Below are 15,322 nucleotides of genomic sequence, written 5' to 3'. Positions count from 1 at the left end.
TATTTTTTTTTAGTTTAGAATAAATTTTAATTAATATTCATTTATAAATTATTATATTACTAATTACAAAATTAATTAATGTATTATTTTATAAAAAAAAATTAGTAAAATTTTGTTAGATTTTTTCTCAATAGATTCTGTTATAATTAAAAATAAATAAATTTATAGTTGTTTATTATTAATGTAAGCAATAAAATATGTCATATTAACTATTTTTTTAAATGGTTTTACTATGACTTGTTAATACTAGATAAAAATAAGACTCTAAATTAATAAATTAGATATAAAAAAACATTTACACGTTTGATTAGGGTTGGACACAAATACTTTTAAATTTTGGCTACTTTTGAATTCCTTATTCAAGCTTCTTCTTCGTGTTAAGGCTCGGGCGTTCGGGTCTTCAGGTCGGGTTTGGGCCGGTTCCTCTCGGGTCCAGGTCCTTCGGGTCTTAGACATTTGGATCCAATAGGTAATTGTAAATTTTTGGTTCGGATCGGTTCTTCTCGGGTCTGGGTCGGTTCGGGTCTATAATTAAAATACCTATAAAATACTCATAATTTTCGGATTCGTACTAGATCAGGTTCGGGTATTTAGGATATGAAAATGACATAAAATAACCAAACCCTATCATATTTAGTCGAAGTTTATCATATATATCTTAAATTTTACAAAATAACTTAAAATAAACTATTAATAATTAAAATAAAATATTTTAAAACTCTAAAGTTTATATTTAAAGTTTCATATTACTTGAAAATGCTATAAAAATAATAACATTTTTAACAAAAAAATTATTTTAACTAAATCATAAAATAAAATATAGAAAATAGAACACAAAATCATAGTTTTGGATATTTATGTTTTTAAGTCGGATATGAATCGGTTCTTATCGGGTCCGGGTCTATTTTTTGGGTCTGGATCTATTCGGATCGGTTCTTTTTGGTTCCGGTTCTTTCGGATAGAAATTTTTTGGACCCAATAGATACTTATAAATTTTCGGTTCGGTTTTGGATCGGATATTTTCGGATCGGTTCCGGTTGGATTTTTTGGTTCCGGGTAAAATGCCCAGGCGACCATGTCTTCATCATCATTACCAAGTCTCATCTTGGAGAATGGATGCTCTATCTCCCTAGTAACATACGATGAATTTCTATACCTATAAACTATACATGGAGCATGCATGATCATATGTTTTGCTCATCAATACTTCGTTTCTCTGAAACATTCGTCTTTCCAGTAATAATACTTGTTTGGGAGAATATAGCAGTTACATGTGTTGCCGTTTTAAGCTGAATATCCAAACTATATAACCTACATTCGGCTTAAAAAAAAGATAATATTGAGTCTTTGAAAAATGACTAAACATGGATTACAAACGTCAGAAAGTTAGATAAAGTTAGCCTAGTAACAAGAATTTATTGATGGGAAGAGCAGCCATGTGGTGTTGATCCACAACTTCAATCACTTTGTTCGCTACTGCACTTGCATATATTGTTGATCCTTCATTTATCTGCATTTTATTCATATCAATACCAAACTCAAATCCAACATATATATATTCATTGATCACTAACCTTGGTGTTGAGCAAGAAACAATAATGCTCACCAATCTGCCCTCCAGCGACATGATGAAGATCGAGATGAAGCTGGTCAAGCACTTTAGAGACAACCAACAAACAGTTAATCTTCTTTTTCTGAAACACTTTGATTGTTACTTCATCATCAACAATCCTAACATCAACTTCTGTTACTTTAGACTTCCTCTGCAGCCATGAACACCTTAGCGAGTTGTTGCTTGAGCACTGGTCTCTTACATCACTCTCTAGCTTCTTCACTATGTTTTCATCATCATTAGTATCTTCATTAATACAATCATCCGAGTTGTTGTTGTTGTTATTGTGTCTACCACCACATTTTTTCCTCTCAACCAAATACTTAAGCTCGCTTACTCTTCTTTGCAACTCCTTGATGTAATCGATTCCATCTTGAAGAATGGATGCTCTATCTGCCTAATAAAGGAATGAAATATAAATTGAGCAAAGAGACATTATATAAATTAAGCAAAGAGACATTTGGAGACAAAGGAATGAAATAAATATAACCAACCTTGGTCGGGCTAGGAATGAGCAATTTCAAGGCCTCGAACCGGTCGTTCAAGTGACATCTTCTCTCACGCTCTGTTGTAAAAGGTTTGTTCTTCTGCTTCCCTCTTCCTTTACGTCTAATTTTCTTGCTAAAATCAATGATTCCGCTATCTAATTGAGCATTGTTGTTCTCATCACCAGCACTTGACTGATCTCTTTGACTAGTATTGGTATCTAGGAAGAACCCTGAGTAGTCATAATTAGCAGAAGGGAATAATGGAGGCTGTGGAGGAAGGTTTAAGTGGAAGAGCGGGTCATATGTGAAGCAAGAACCGGACAGTATATCAGAAACGTTCGAGCTTGGTAATGGCATTGAGCGTCTAGGCAAATGCAAGAGGCTGAGAAGATCAGGAGTTGGAGTTGTTGTTGTGTTTGGAACTGAAGTGTTCATAAAGAGTCCAGAGTTGTCCCAATTCGACCAGTGAATCATTTCCTGGATCATATGGTTGTTGTCGTTGAGGTTCTGAATTTCTGAGCTTGGGAAAGAGACAACAGATGGGAAAACAGAGAACTCCTCCATTGTTGGGAGCCTAAGGTCGTCGTTGAAGCTGTTTGTTGTGTTCCCGGTTACCAAGATCGGTGGTTGAAACTGATTTCTTACCGGAAACCCTGTTTCTGCTGCCGTGGTGGACTCAGAGTAGCCGCCGTTGTTGTTAAGGATTGCGTCCACCATTGGAGTAGGATCAAAACATAAACTTTCCTCGTACATTCTCAACCAATTTTCTCTGTAACAAACCAAAGTTAACTTTCACTACTATAATCATCAAGACAGAAGCCATATAGTAGAAAGACATTTTGCATAACTTCCAAACCTAATCTCAAACTAGTTCTCTTCAGTCTCTGTCCCTTTCCTTTTTATGTTTTGTTTTCTGATGATCTTTGATTCTGATTGTAAAAAGTTTATTCTCTTATACATTTGCATTAGTATTCTCTCTCACATTTTACTTACTCTCAGACTTAGCCCATACATATTCGAAATGTATAAAAGAACGAAATGATCCCATTACCAGAGTTAGACGATGATGATCTTCAACTTCTTCTTCTCTTTTAAGAACCTTGAAATACCACAATTGTGTCATAAGCTTAAAATTCACACAGTTACACCTTCAAAGATCATTTCAGCACTTTGGATTTTGGAATTCAAATTTCAAGAAGAAGGAGGATTCTTTTATTTTCTGTTTTATGGGGTTAGGATGTGTTTGTGTCTATTGGGTCTTTCTTGTTTTTTTGGACGTGTTATTGGTATTTGTTTAGACAGCTCTCGAGACTCTCGACTATATATATACTTGAAGACGGAGGAAACATTTTTCTGCTATTTTTTTTTTGAGTTTTCCTTTTAATAAAGAGTAAAATTTGTCGAATGAGCAACAAATTAAAGTTCCATCCTTTATTTCCTGTCACAAATAAATGTCCAACCCTGTAAGTTCCTAAAATAAACCAAAAACATGTTAAGATTGGAGAAATGTTTTAAATTTTTTTTTATCGTCTTCAGTACAATATACAAATAAGAAAAATACTTTTTAAAATGTGTTTTAAATTTTTAAATTAGATATGGAGACTAAATAGGTAAAGATGAATTCAAAAACATTTGGTTATTGATGTTCCCAAATGTCAAACAAATAATGGACTGTGATCAAAAGTTGGTAATTGTACATTTTAAAAAAATTAACATTTGATGACAAAAAAAAAGAATTTAACATTTGCTGCTGTTAATATGATAAAATACAATAAACAGATAAATTAGTTGATATTATTAGTAGAGAGATCAGTTGGATCATGCAATCTCGCTTTTTCAGACACAACGGCAATGGGCCCCACCCGGAATCTCCTTTTTCCTTTTATATTTTAATTTCAGACTGTCAAGGGTAGCTACGTCATTTGATGATTCCACAGAATCTCCCAATCTCGCAATATCTCTTCAACAATTTGGTAACGTTAGGTGATAGGTCCTTTACAATTAGATCGCCTAACCGGATACATTATAGGATTGCGGTTCAACTTTAACCGGTTGTGTGGGAGTTCAAACCCACAATAAATATTCTGCAACTGATTGGATGAATTTTTTTCTTTCGAGTGATTGTATGAATTTTAAAAGAAAATATAAACAATGTTCTCTATGAGTAAAAATGTTACAAGAATGATCTTTCGATTCGGCTAAATAAAACGAGTTTGTAGACCGTACAATGCATGTGTGTTTAAGTAAGCAAATGTGCCTTGACCGACCTGCTTTTAATAGCCTCATTCAAGTTTAACTACTTCACGAATTTCGGAGGCACGTCCACCTAGTTCCTTAGGTCACAGTCCATGGTTTGACCTCTTTTTGAAATGGTCTTAACTGTTCTAGGAGTTAGCTACCTCGCCTTGGAGATATAGCCTCTAAAATACAAAAAAAACAGGGTCTTGAACGATTGGACCATGAATAAACGAGGCAGGTTTAAGAGCGAAAGCTCACAGGCTGGTTGTACGATAACAAAAAACATGTGAAAAGATCATTTGTGTGCTTGTACTTGCGTTAAGAGAAAATTTTACAAGATTCCATGATTTTTGATGGGTGGCATTTACCCGTGGTATTAAAAGCTGATGCGGTTTTACAGAGTCTCACAACTCGTACACAATCCACGATTCGACCCTAAACAACTACGGTCAGGTTCTAACAACACTAAGTTACAAAGAGGTTTTATAGATGAGCAATCTGAAACATCAACTGAGTTTAGTACACTTGTCCATAGAACATGAAACTGTGGTTACACAAATCCACCCACGAGACGAGAATACGAGAAATCCTGAATGATTATTTTCATTACATTACCATAAGTAATCGTCTTAATAGAGAACAAATAATCCTCAGTCGGCTCGTTCGCGTAGGACATCAAGATCAACCTCAGTAGGATCAGTAGCTTGAATCTCATAGTGAATCCCTTGAAGCTCCCTCCTAAACCTCTCTTTCGAAGTCGCGTAAACCATCTTCGCCCTGACTCTTGAAGTGTCTGGAGACCTAGACAAAAGTCCCAACAATCCTCCAACATTATTATTATTTTCAAAAGAGACCTCATCAAAGTCGAAAGATTCAAATTAAAGTTAAACTAACCAAGCGACGAAGAAGATTTTGCTTTTCTGGCAATTCTCAGCGGTGACGAAATCAAAGTCGTAAACGGCGTATCTGCAATCATTGTCGGGGAGAGAAGCTAAGAAGTCATCGTAGCTCTCCGCTGGGTTTCCTGTCTTCTCAACCACCACTTGGTTTTTGAGTTCGTCGATCTTGAAGACGACGTAGCGATGAGTCTTCTTCCTCTGGAGCTCGTGGTATGTGGTCTTGCTCTGGTCCGCAACACCCATTCCGGATGTTGCATTTGGCTGTTCGATATATAAGATAAACAATACAATTAAAAGATTCGATTTTTAATTATATAAATCAATTAGAAAACAAGTGTGATGATTATGATCTATCAACATAGGGTTTCAACATCAAAAATCGAATCTTTTTGAAATTTTGTCAGAAATGAAACTGAAGATCTAAAGAGTGCATGCGACAAGAAGAGAGAAAAGAGATGATGTTTTGTTATTGTTTTACCTTGCGAAGTCCTCTGAAAGACATGGATTGATTCTGCTTTCTTCAGACAAGAACCGGGTTTGAGAGAAGTATGACAAGATTATATATATATATATTAAAAAGGCTATAATTTAATTTATACGAGAAGAAAATCGGATGCGGATGCGTCGCTTTGGTGTGTCTTGGTGGACACTTTTGTTTACTAGTAATAAGTGGGCGGTGGCGTTAGAACAACGCGATGACTTCTTGACCCCATTTCATCTTTTTGGACGGATTCGAGGCACCAAAGGTCGTCTTCTTTGACCCGTAACTAGTCGCCGCGTATTTATCGAATTTTAGGCCTAGCCTTTTTAGGCCCATTATTATATAACATTAGAATCCAATGGGGGTTATGGAACCGACGTCGTCAAGCCCGCCTGATTTAAGATTCGAAGAGGACGTACTGTTTTCCGAGAGACCAGTCCAAGATGCGTGAAATGTGAGGGTAGGAACTAGGAAAGGCTCTGCATAAAGCTTTGAAGCCTTCTCAAGTGCAGAAACTAAAAGAAGTGTTTGTGGAAGAGAAGGTTCTACTGAGTCTTAGGCAAAACATGGACTGATATGGTATTAGAGCATGATGCGACCGGTGAAGATGCACTGCGAACAGGGGAGATCCTGAGATTATTGGAGCCATAAATAATTTCGTAAGGTTTTCTCTAATTTTTTTTAGAAATTTGGAGACCTTTTATTATGTAATTTTTTTTAAAAAAATTGAATGCTATATACCAATACTATGTCCAGGACCACCCCTGATTGCAAATGTAGTTAGTTGAAGCGTATGCCAAGTCAATTACAAAGATATATATTGACCCTAGTGATATAATTTTGCAAGACGCATATGACGAATGAACGATGTCTTCAGTCCATTTTTGTCTCAAGTCCAGGCTAACGTATGGATGTTATACCGATAGATTTCTTGATGGCACTGGAAGAAAATTCGCTGGGTGACTCTTAATTTCAGGTTCCTTAAAGTGTAGGACATTGTCCAAAAAGAAGAAGTCTTTGTCCAGATCATGAATCCACTACAATTTGGTGCTTGAAGACTATAGTCATATTGATAGGTGAAACCAAAGTATTAGTATTGTAGAGAAAAAATTGAAGGTACGGTTCTTGTCCTCGTTCGTACTTTCATTTTCTGCGGGGGTCTTTGTAGGTCTACATCAATTATCATATAATTCAATCAAAGTGGAATCTGATTTACTTTTATGAAGATATATTCTAAATAAAAAAGTTGATATCACTGTGGTTTAAAATTTTATTTTCCATGGTCAAAAAATGTGTACTGGCTTTTCTTTTTACTTTAGACCTCGACTCTTTAGTCTTCGTTTGTGATTTTTCTAAGTGAAATATCTCAAAGTATACGACTTTCATTGCCTGTTAATTAATCTGAATACCTTGAAGATAAACAAAATCATACAATATATAGACTAAATGAATTTTTATTTGTATTTTTCATTCTAAAATACATGGCTGACATGCTTCATTTCTTGACATGTCAGGAAACTTAGGAAGAAAGAGACCAAAGGTAGTATTTAATGTGGGATTGTACCCGCTATAATCGTTAAGTAACGATCCATTTGTACGTTGATTTAATTTTATCAAGTAATAAACCCACACTTGCATTAAAAAGATGTAACACCACATTTGGAGTAGTTTTTATGTGTTTGTAAATAAGAGAAGATTACCCGCATTGTATTATTAAGATTGTGAACAAAGAGCACGATCCTAGTAATAATAGATGTCGATGATCTTTTCTAGTTTTTCTAATGCTGTAATTTTGGTGTAAATACATCTAATTTGAAACACCATTGAAGTTTGCTTTTGACATAACCACACAAGCGTAGTAGTCGAATAGTACAACGGATTGAAAAAGTGTTAAGCACCGCGGGTTCGAAACCTTTTAAATTCAGTTCTTGTTTGTAGGTGAAACATGTCAGGATCCGTAACACTAAATTATCAATAACGTCAAAGTTCCAACAATTTCATTCATTTTGTAATCTCATGGTTATTACTTTTTAAGACATACGATAAGAACGATATGGTTCAATGTTTCAAAAGAACATCGGTAAACTATTTATTTTATGAATCACGAATTTCATATATGGATTAAAATTTCCATGAGAATAATATCTTTAAAAAAATGAAATATCAAGTTTTTTTAATGATCTGGAGGTACCCGAACACGAAGACCCGATTAATTTTTTGGAGTAGGCTAGGACTGTTTAATATGGTAAAACCGAACCGTACCGTACCGAACCAAAATAGACAATATGGTTTGGTTTTGGTATATACCATATAAACCGAATGGATATAATTTTATAAAAACCGTAGGATTTGGATATGGTTTGGTATATAACCGATTAAACCGAATAAACCGAACAAAACCGACTAAAAGTAGAAACATGTAAATATGTATCTATTTTATAACAATACATGAATATCTATTTTTTATATAAGTTAAATTTGTGTTAATAATTATTACCATAATGTTATAGTAATAAAAAACAATTTATAAAACAATTGAACTATAATTAAATAACAATACATCGCAATTCAGACATCTTATTTTTAAGTTTTTTTTTTATCTTTTTGCTTTATTTTAGTATTCACTAAATTAATACGAAGATTATAAATTTGATAGAAAATAATTAATGGAAAATTTTCATAATTTTTTTTCTTATCTATAAACAAACAGAATTTCGTGTTCAATCGAAAAAGCATGACTTTAATGAACACTAAATATGGAACAGTGGAAAAACTTTTCTTTCATGTTTTTGTTTTATTTCATATTTTTATTTTCAAAATTTCAGGCTCTGATTTTAATAATAGATTTGATTATTTTATTTGATGGTAGAAGCATTTTTACTTTTTTGTTCATTTATTTGAACATGTAATATATTTTTAATAAATGACTGTGTTGACAATATGACTCTAAAATTCATTTTATATAATTTCAAACTAAATAATTATGTTTTTTTGGTATAAAACCGAATAAACCGAAAACCGACGGTATATAAACCGAACCGAACCGAAGTAAATATGGATTTAGAATGGTAGTTATATTTTAATAACCGAAATACCGAAATCCGAAAACAACCGAACCTAAACCGAACCGATATCCGGATTGAACGCCCGTAGAATCGGCCCACCAACGATAGACAAGTAACAAGTTCGATTAATTTACGTGGAAGCTTGATATCCAAATTATCTGGCCACACAGATAAATAACTCTAAGTGATAAGTTTCAAACCTATGTTGGACATGGACTTTGTCCCCAACAAGGTTTATAAGATAATGGGCTCAGCCCATTTAAAAGGGGGTCACAAGGAAATTCTAGACCTCTCTTTTCTATAAATAAGGAGCCAACTTCTTTTGAGAGGGCTCTTGCACTCTATTTTTGGTCTCTCATCCATCTCTCTCTACTTCTAGAGAGAGAAACACATCTCCACATGTTTTCACCTAAATACTTGTGATCTTTTGCTGTAGAACTACGATTGGCTTGATCCTCTTTTGGGGTACGTAGGCAACCCTTCACCGGGTCCAGCTATAATCAATAAACACATTTTTTCTTATTCTCTCCGAGTCGTCTCCATCCGGTTCAAGCTCAGCATGAAGACTTCTCCTAACCCCACCGACCAGTCCTCGTCTCCACCGACGAGTCCTCGTCTCGTTCATTCACTAGTTTGTTGACAGTTCTCGGTTCAAACAATTGGCGCCCACCGTGGGGCATGGAGAAGTATCTTCGAGGAAGATTGAACTGGAGTCCGTTCTCTCATCACTTGACCGATGAGTCATCACTCGATCGACGAGTAGTCACTCGACTGACGATTCCTAACTCGACCGACAAGTCGTCACTCGACCGTTTTGTCGTCACTCGACCGACGAGTCGTCACTCGACCGACGAGTCCTCACTCGACCGACGAGTCGTCACTCGACCGGCGAGTCATCACTCGATCGACGAGTCGTCACTCGACCGATGAGTCGGCACTCGACAGTTTTGTCGTCACTCTACCGTTCTGTCGTCACTCGGCGCAGAGCGTTCTCTCGCAGTCGCTCGACTTGATCTGCGCAGTCGCTTGGCTCGATCTCTCGCGGTCACTCACTCGTTCTCTTTACTCGGCGCAGATCAATCTCTCGCAGTCGCTCAGATCTCTCTCTCCTCGTGGAGTTGACGTGTCGATTCAGCAACAAGGACTCGCTGAGGCGTATCCATATTTGACGTATCCATCATGGCTTCAAGATGAATCGTTTCGAAAAAAGTTGGCTCGCGCTCTCGCGGTCACTCGACTCGATCTCTCACGGTCACTCGGCGCAGATAGTTCTCGCGCAGTCACTTGGCTCGATCTCTCGCGGTCACTCACTCGCTCTCCTCACTCGACCGACGAGTCGTGACTCGACCGTTTTATCGTCATTCGACCGACGAGTCGTCACTCGACCATTTTGTCGTCACTCGACTGACGAGTCATCACTCGATCGACGAGTCGTCACTCGACCGATGAGTCATCACTCGACCGACGAGGCCTCACTCGACCGACGAGTCCTCACTCGACTGACGAGTCATCACTCGACCGTTTTATCGTCACTCGACCGTTCTGTCGTCACTCGACCGTTCTGTCGTCACTCGGCGCAGAGCGTTCTTTCGCAGCCGCTCCACTCGATCTGCGCAGTTATTTGGCTCAATCTCTCGCGGTCACTCGCTCGTTCTCTTTACTCTGCGCAGATCGATCTCTCGCAGTCGCTCAGATCTCCCTCTCCTCGTGGAGTTGACGTGTCGATTCAGCAACAAGGACTCGCTGAGGCGTATCCATATTTGACGTATCCATCATGGCTTTAAGATGAATCGTTTCGAAAACAGTTGGCTCGCGCTCTCGCGGTCACTTCACTCGATCTCTCACGGTCACTCGGCGCAGATACTTCTCGCGCAGTCACTTGGCTCGATCTCTCGTGGTCACTCACTCGCTCTCCTCACTCGACCGACGAGTTGTGACCCGACCGTTTTGTCGTCATTCGACCGACGAGTCGTCACTCGACCGTTTTGTCGTCACTCGACTGACGAGTCGTCACTCGATCGACGAGCCGTCACTCGACCGACGAGTCCTCACTCGACCGACGAGTCCTCACTCGACCGACGAGTCCTCACTCGACCGACGAGTTCTCACTCGAGCGACGAGTCATCACTCGACTGACGAGTCGTCACTCGACCGTTTTGTCGTCACTCGACCGTTCTGTCGTCACTCGGCGCAGAGCGTTCTCTCGCAGCCGCTCCACTCGATCTGCGCAGTTGCTTGGCTCAATCTCTCGCGGTCACTCACTCGTTCTCTTTACTCTGCGCAGATCGATCTCTCGCAGTCGCTCAGATCTCCCTCTCCTCGTGGAGTTGACGTGTCGATTCAGCAACAAGGACTCGCTGAGGCGTATCCATATTTGACGTATCCATCATGGCTTCACGATGAATCGTCTCGAAAACAGTTGGCTCGCGCTCTCGCGGTCACTCGACTCGATCTCTCACGGTCACTCGGCAAAGATCGTTCTCGCGCAGTCACTTGGCTCAATCTCTCGCGGTCACTCACTCGCTCTCCTCACTCGACCGACGAGTCGTCAATCGATCGTTTTGTCGTCACTCGACCAACGAGTCATCACTCGACCGACGAGTCGTCACTCGACCGACGAGTCGTCACTCGATCGACGAGTCGTCACTCGATCGACGAGTCCTCACTCGACCGACGAGTCATCACTCGATTGACGAGTCGTCACTCGACCGACGAGTCCTCACTCGACTGACGAGGCGTCACTCGACCGTTTCGTCGTCACTCTACCGTTCTATCGTCACTTGGAGAAGAGCGTTCTCTCGCAATCGGTCGACTCGATCTGCGCAGTCGCTTGGCTCGATCTCTCGCGGTCACTCGCTCGTTCTCTTTACTCGGCGCAGATTGATCTCTCGCAGTCACTAAGATCTCTCTCTCCTCGTGGAGTTGACGTGTCGATTCAGCAACAAGGACTCGCTGAGGCGTATCCATATTTGATGTATCCATCATGGCTTCAAGATGAATCGTTTCGAAAACAGTTGGCTCGCGCTCTCGCGGTCACTTCACTCGATCTCTCACGGTCACTCGGCGCAGATAGTTCTCGCGCAGTCACTTGGCTCGATCTCTCGCGGTCACTCACTCGCTCTCCTCACTCGACCGACGAGTCGTGACTCGACCGTTTTGTCGTCATTCGACCGACGAGTCGTCACTCGACCGTTTTGTCGTCACTCGACTGACGAGTCGTCACTCGATCGACGAGTCGTCACTCGACCGACGAGTCTTCACTCGACCGACGAGTCCTCACTCGACCGACGAGTCCTCACTCGACCGACGAGTCCTCACTCGACCGACGAGTCGTCACTCGATAGTTTTGTCGTCACTCGACCGTTCTGTCGTCACTCGGCGCAGAGCGTTCTCTCGCAGCCGCTCCACTCGATCTGCGCAGTTGCTTGGCTCAATATCTCGCGGTCACTCACTCGTTCTCTTTACTCTGCACAGATCGATCTCTCGCAGTCGCTTAGATCTCCCTCTCCTCGTGGAGTTGACGTGTCGATTCAGCAACAAGGACTCGCTGAGGCGTATCCATATTTGATGTATCCATCATGGCTTCACGATGAATCGTCTCGAAAACAGTTGGCTCGCGCTCTCGTGGTCACTCGACTCGATCTCTCACGGTCACTCGGCAAAGATCGTTCTCGCGCAGTCACTTGGCTCAATCTCTCGCGGTCACTCACTCGCTCTCCTCACTCGACCGACGAGTCGTCAATCGATCGTTTTGTCGTCACTCGACCGACGAGTCATCACTCGACCGACGAGTCGTCACTCGACCGACGAGTCGTCACTCGATCGACGAGTCGTCACTCGATCGACGAGTCCTCACTCGACCGACGAGTCATCACTCGATTGATGAGTCGTCACTCGACCGACGAGTCCTCACTCGACTGACGAGGCGTCACTCGACCGTTTCGTCGTCACTCTACCGTTCTGTCGTCACTAGGAGAAGAGCGTTCTCTCGCAATCGGTCGACTCGATCTGCGAGTCGCTTGGCTCGATCTCTCGCGGTCACTCGCTCGTTCTCTTTACTCGGCGCAGATTGATCTCTCGCAGTCACTAAGATCTCTCTCTCCTCGTGGAGTTGACATGTCGATTCAGCAACAAGGACTCGCTGAGGCGTATCCATATTTGATGTATCCATCATGGCTTCAAGATGAATCGTTTCGAAAACAGTTGGCTCGCGCTCTCGCGGTCACTCGACTCGATCTCTCACGGTCACTCGGCGCAGATAGTTCTCTCGCAGTCACTTGGCTTGATCTCTCGCGGTCACTCACTCGCTCTCCTCACTCGACCGATGAGTCGTTACACGACCGTTTTATCGTCATTCGACCGACGAGTCGTCACTCGACCGACGAGTCGTCACTCGACCGACGAGTCGTCACTCGACCGTTTTGTCGTCACTCTACCGTTCTGTCGTCACTCAGAGCAGAGCGTTCTCTCGTAATCGGTCGACTCGATCTGCGCAGTCGCTTGGCTCGATCTCTCGCGGTCACTCACTCGTTCTCTTTACTCGGCGCAGATCAATCTCTCGCAGTCGCTCAGATCTCCCTCTCCTCGTGGAGTTGACGTGTCGATTTAGCAACAAGGACTCGCTGAGGCGTATCCATATTTGACGTATCCATCATGGCTTCAAGATGAATCGTTTCGAAAACAGTTGGCTCGCGCTCTCGCGGTCACTCGACTCGATCGCTCACGGTCACTCGGCGCAGATAGTTCTCGCGCAGTCACTTGGCTCGATCTCTCGCGGTCACTCACTCGCTCTCCTCACTCGACCGACGAGTCGTGACTCGACCGTTTTGTCGTCATTCGACCGACGAGTCGTCATTCGACCGACGAGTCGTCACTCGACCGTTTTGTCGTCACTCGACTGACGAGTCGTCACTCGACTGACGAGTCGTCACTCGATCGACGAGTCGTCACTCGACCGACGAGTCGTCACTCGACCGACGAGTCCTCACTCGACCGACGAGTCCTCACTCGACCGACGAGTCCTCACTCGACCGACGAGTCCTCACTCGACCGACGAGTCGTCACTCGACCGTTTTGTCGTCACTCGACTGACGTATCCATCATGGCTTCACGATGAATCATCTCAAAAACAGCTAGCTCGCGCTCTCGCGGTCACTCGACTCGATCTCTCACGGTCACTCGGCGAGGATCGTTCTCGCGCAGTCACTTGGCTCGATTGACGAGTCGCCACTCGACCGCCGAGTCCTCACTCGACCGACGAGTCCTCACTCGACCGACGAGTGCTCACTAGACCGACGAGTCTTCACTCGACCGTTTTGTCGTCACTAGACCGACGAGTCGTCACTCGACTGAGGAGTCATCACTCGATCGACGAGTCGTCACTCGACCGACGAGTCATCAGTCGACCGACGAGTCGTCAGTCGATCGACGAGTCGTCACTCGACCGTTTTGTCGTCACTCGATCGACAAGTCGTCACTCGACCGACGAGTCATCACTCGACCAACGAGTCGTCACTCGACCGTTTTGTCGTCACGCGACCTTTCTATCGTCACTCGGCGCAGAGCGTTCTCTCGCCTCGATCTGCGCAGTCGCTTGGCTCGATCTCTCGCGGTCACTCGACTCGCTCCCTTTCGGTCACTCGACTCTCTCCCTTGCGGTCACTCGGCTCTCTCTCTCGCAGTCACTCGGCTCGGATCGCTCTCTTGCAGTCACTCAGATTGCTGGCAAGTCTCGAGCGTGACGTGATACCACGAAGACACGTCCACCCGTGACGATTTGATTGTGATGGTTTGCTCGTGGTGGTACGTTCATAGATGATGTCTACGGCGACTTGTCTTTGGCAGTTTGTCGATTGACACTTCATCCATGACAACTTGCTCCGGTGGTTCAAAACACTGTCCTCACAGATCGTTCGCGCAACCATCCCGGAGTAAGAAGTCTAATCGGAATCACAAGTATGTCGATGACAACTCGCCCAAGACGGTCCGTCTATGACACTTCATCTATGGCAACCTAACCATGACGGCCATTTCATGATAATCGTCTGCGATATGGGTAAAACACTGAGTCCATTTTCTTATAAACCCTCTTCGTAAAATTCATGGAGATCAACTCCATCTCTCTCAACGAACTGGGGGGCTTACTGTTGCACATGGACTTTGTCCCCAACAAGGCTTATAAGAAAATGAGCTCAGCCCATTTAAAAGGGGGGTCACTAGGAGACCCTAGACCTCTCCTTTCTATAAATAAGGAGCCAACCTCCTTTGAGAGGGCTCTTGGACTCTATTTTTGGTCTCTTATCCATCTCTCTCTACTTCTAGAGAGAGAAACACATCTCCACATGTTTTCACCTAAACACTTGTGATCTTTTGCTGTAGAACTACGATTGGCTTGATCCCCTTTCGGGGTACGTAGGCAACCCTTGACCGGGTCCAGCTATAATCAATAAACACATTTTTTCTTATTCTCTCCGAGTCGTCTCCATCCGGTTCAAGCTCAGCATGAAGACTTCTCCTAACCCCACCGACGAGTCCTCATC

The 15,322-nt window shown here is 42.3% G+C and overlaps 2 protein-coding genes across 2 annotated transcripts; both read right to left on the bottom strand.

The window, feature by feature from the left end:
- Positions 1-886: 886 nt before the first annotated feature.
- On the bottom strand, positions 887-4,553 carry LOC111210777 (transcription factor bHLH91). The gene is made up of 4 exons (XM_048754277.1): positions 3,152-4,553; positions 2,107-2,869; positions 1,575-2,009; positions 887-1,510 (listed from the first exon to the last, which is right to left on the bottom strand). Exons 2-4 carry the CDS (start codon positions 2,851-2,853, stop codon positions 1,397-1,399), a joined length of 1,296 nt encoding a protein of 431 aa, XP_048610234.1. The 5' UTR covers positions 2,854-2,869; positions 3,152-4,553; the 3' UTR covers positions 887-1,396.
- Positions 4,554-4,804: 251 nt separating this feature from the next.
- On the bottom strand, positions 4,805-5,984 carry LOC111210776 (actin-depolymerizing factor 6). The gene is made up of 3 exons (XM_022711373.2): positions 5,716-5,984; positions 5,233-5,498; positions 4,805-5,139 (listed from the first exon to the last, which is right to left on the bottom strand). The coding sequence occupies exons 1-3, from the start codon at positions 5,737-5,739 to the stop codon at positions 4,989-4,991; spliced, it is 441 nt and encodes a 146-aa protein (XP_022567094.1). The 5' UTR covers positions 5,740-5,984; the 3' UTR covers positions 4,805-4,988.
- Between the last annotated feature and the right edge of the window lie 9,338 nt (positions 5,985-15,322).

The sequence above is a fragment of the Brassica napus genome, chromosome C4 (genome assembly GCF_020379485.1).
Source record: "Brassica napus cultivar Da-Ae chromosome C4, Da-Ae, whole genome shotgun sequence".
NCBI classification, from domain to species: Eukaryota; Viridiplantae; Streptophyta; class Magnoliopsida; order Brassicales; family Brassicaceae; genus Brassica; species Brassica napus.
Note: the sequence above shows the minus strand (reverse complement) of the source record. Positions and strands in the feature narration are given on the sequence as shown.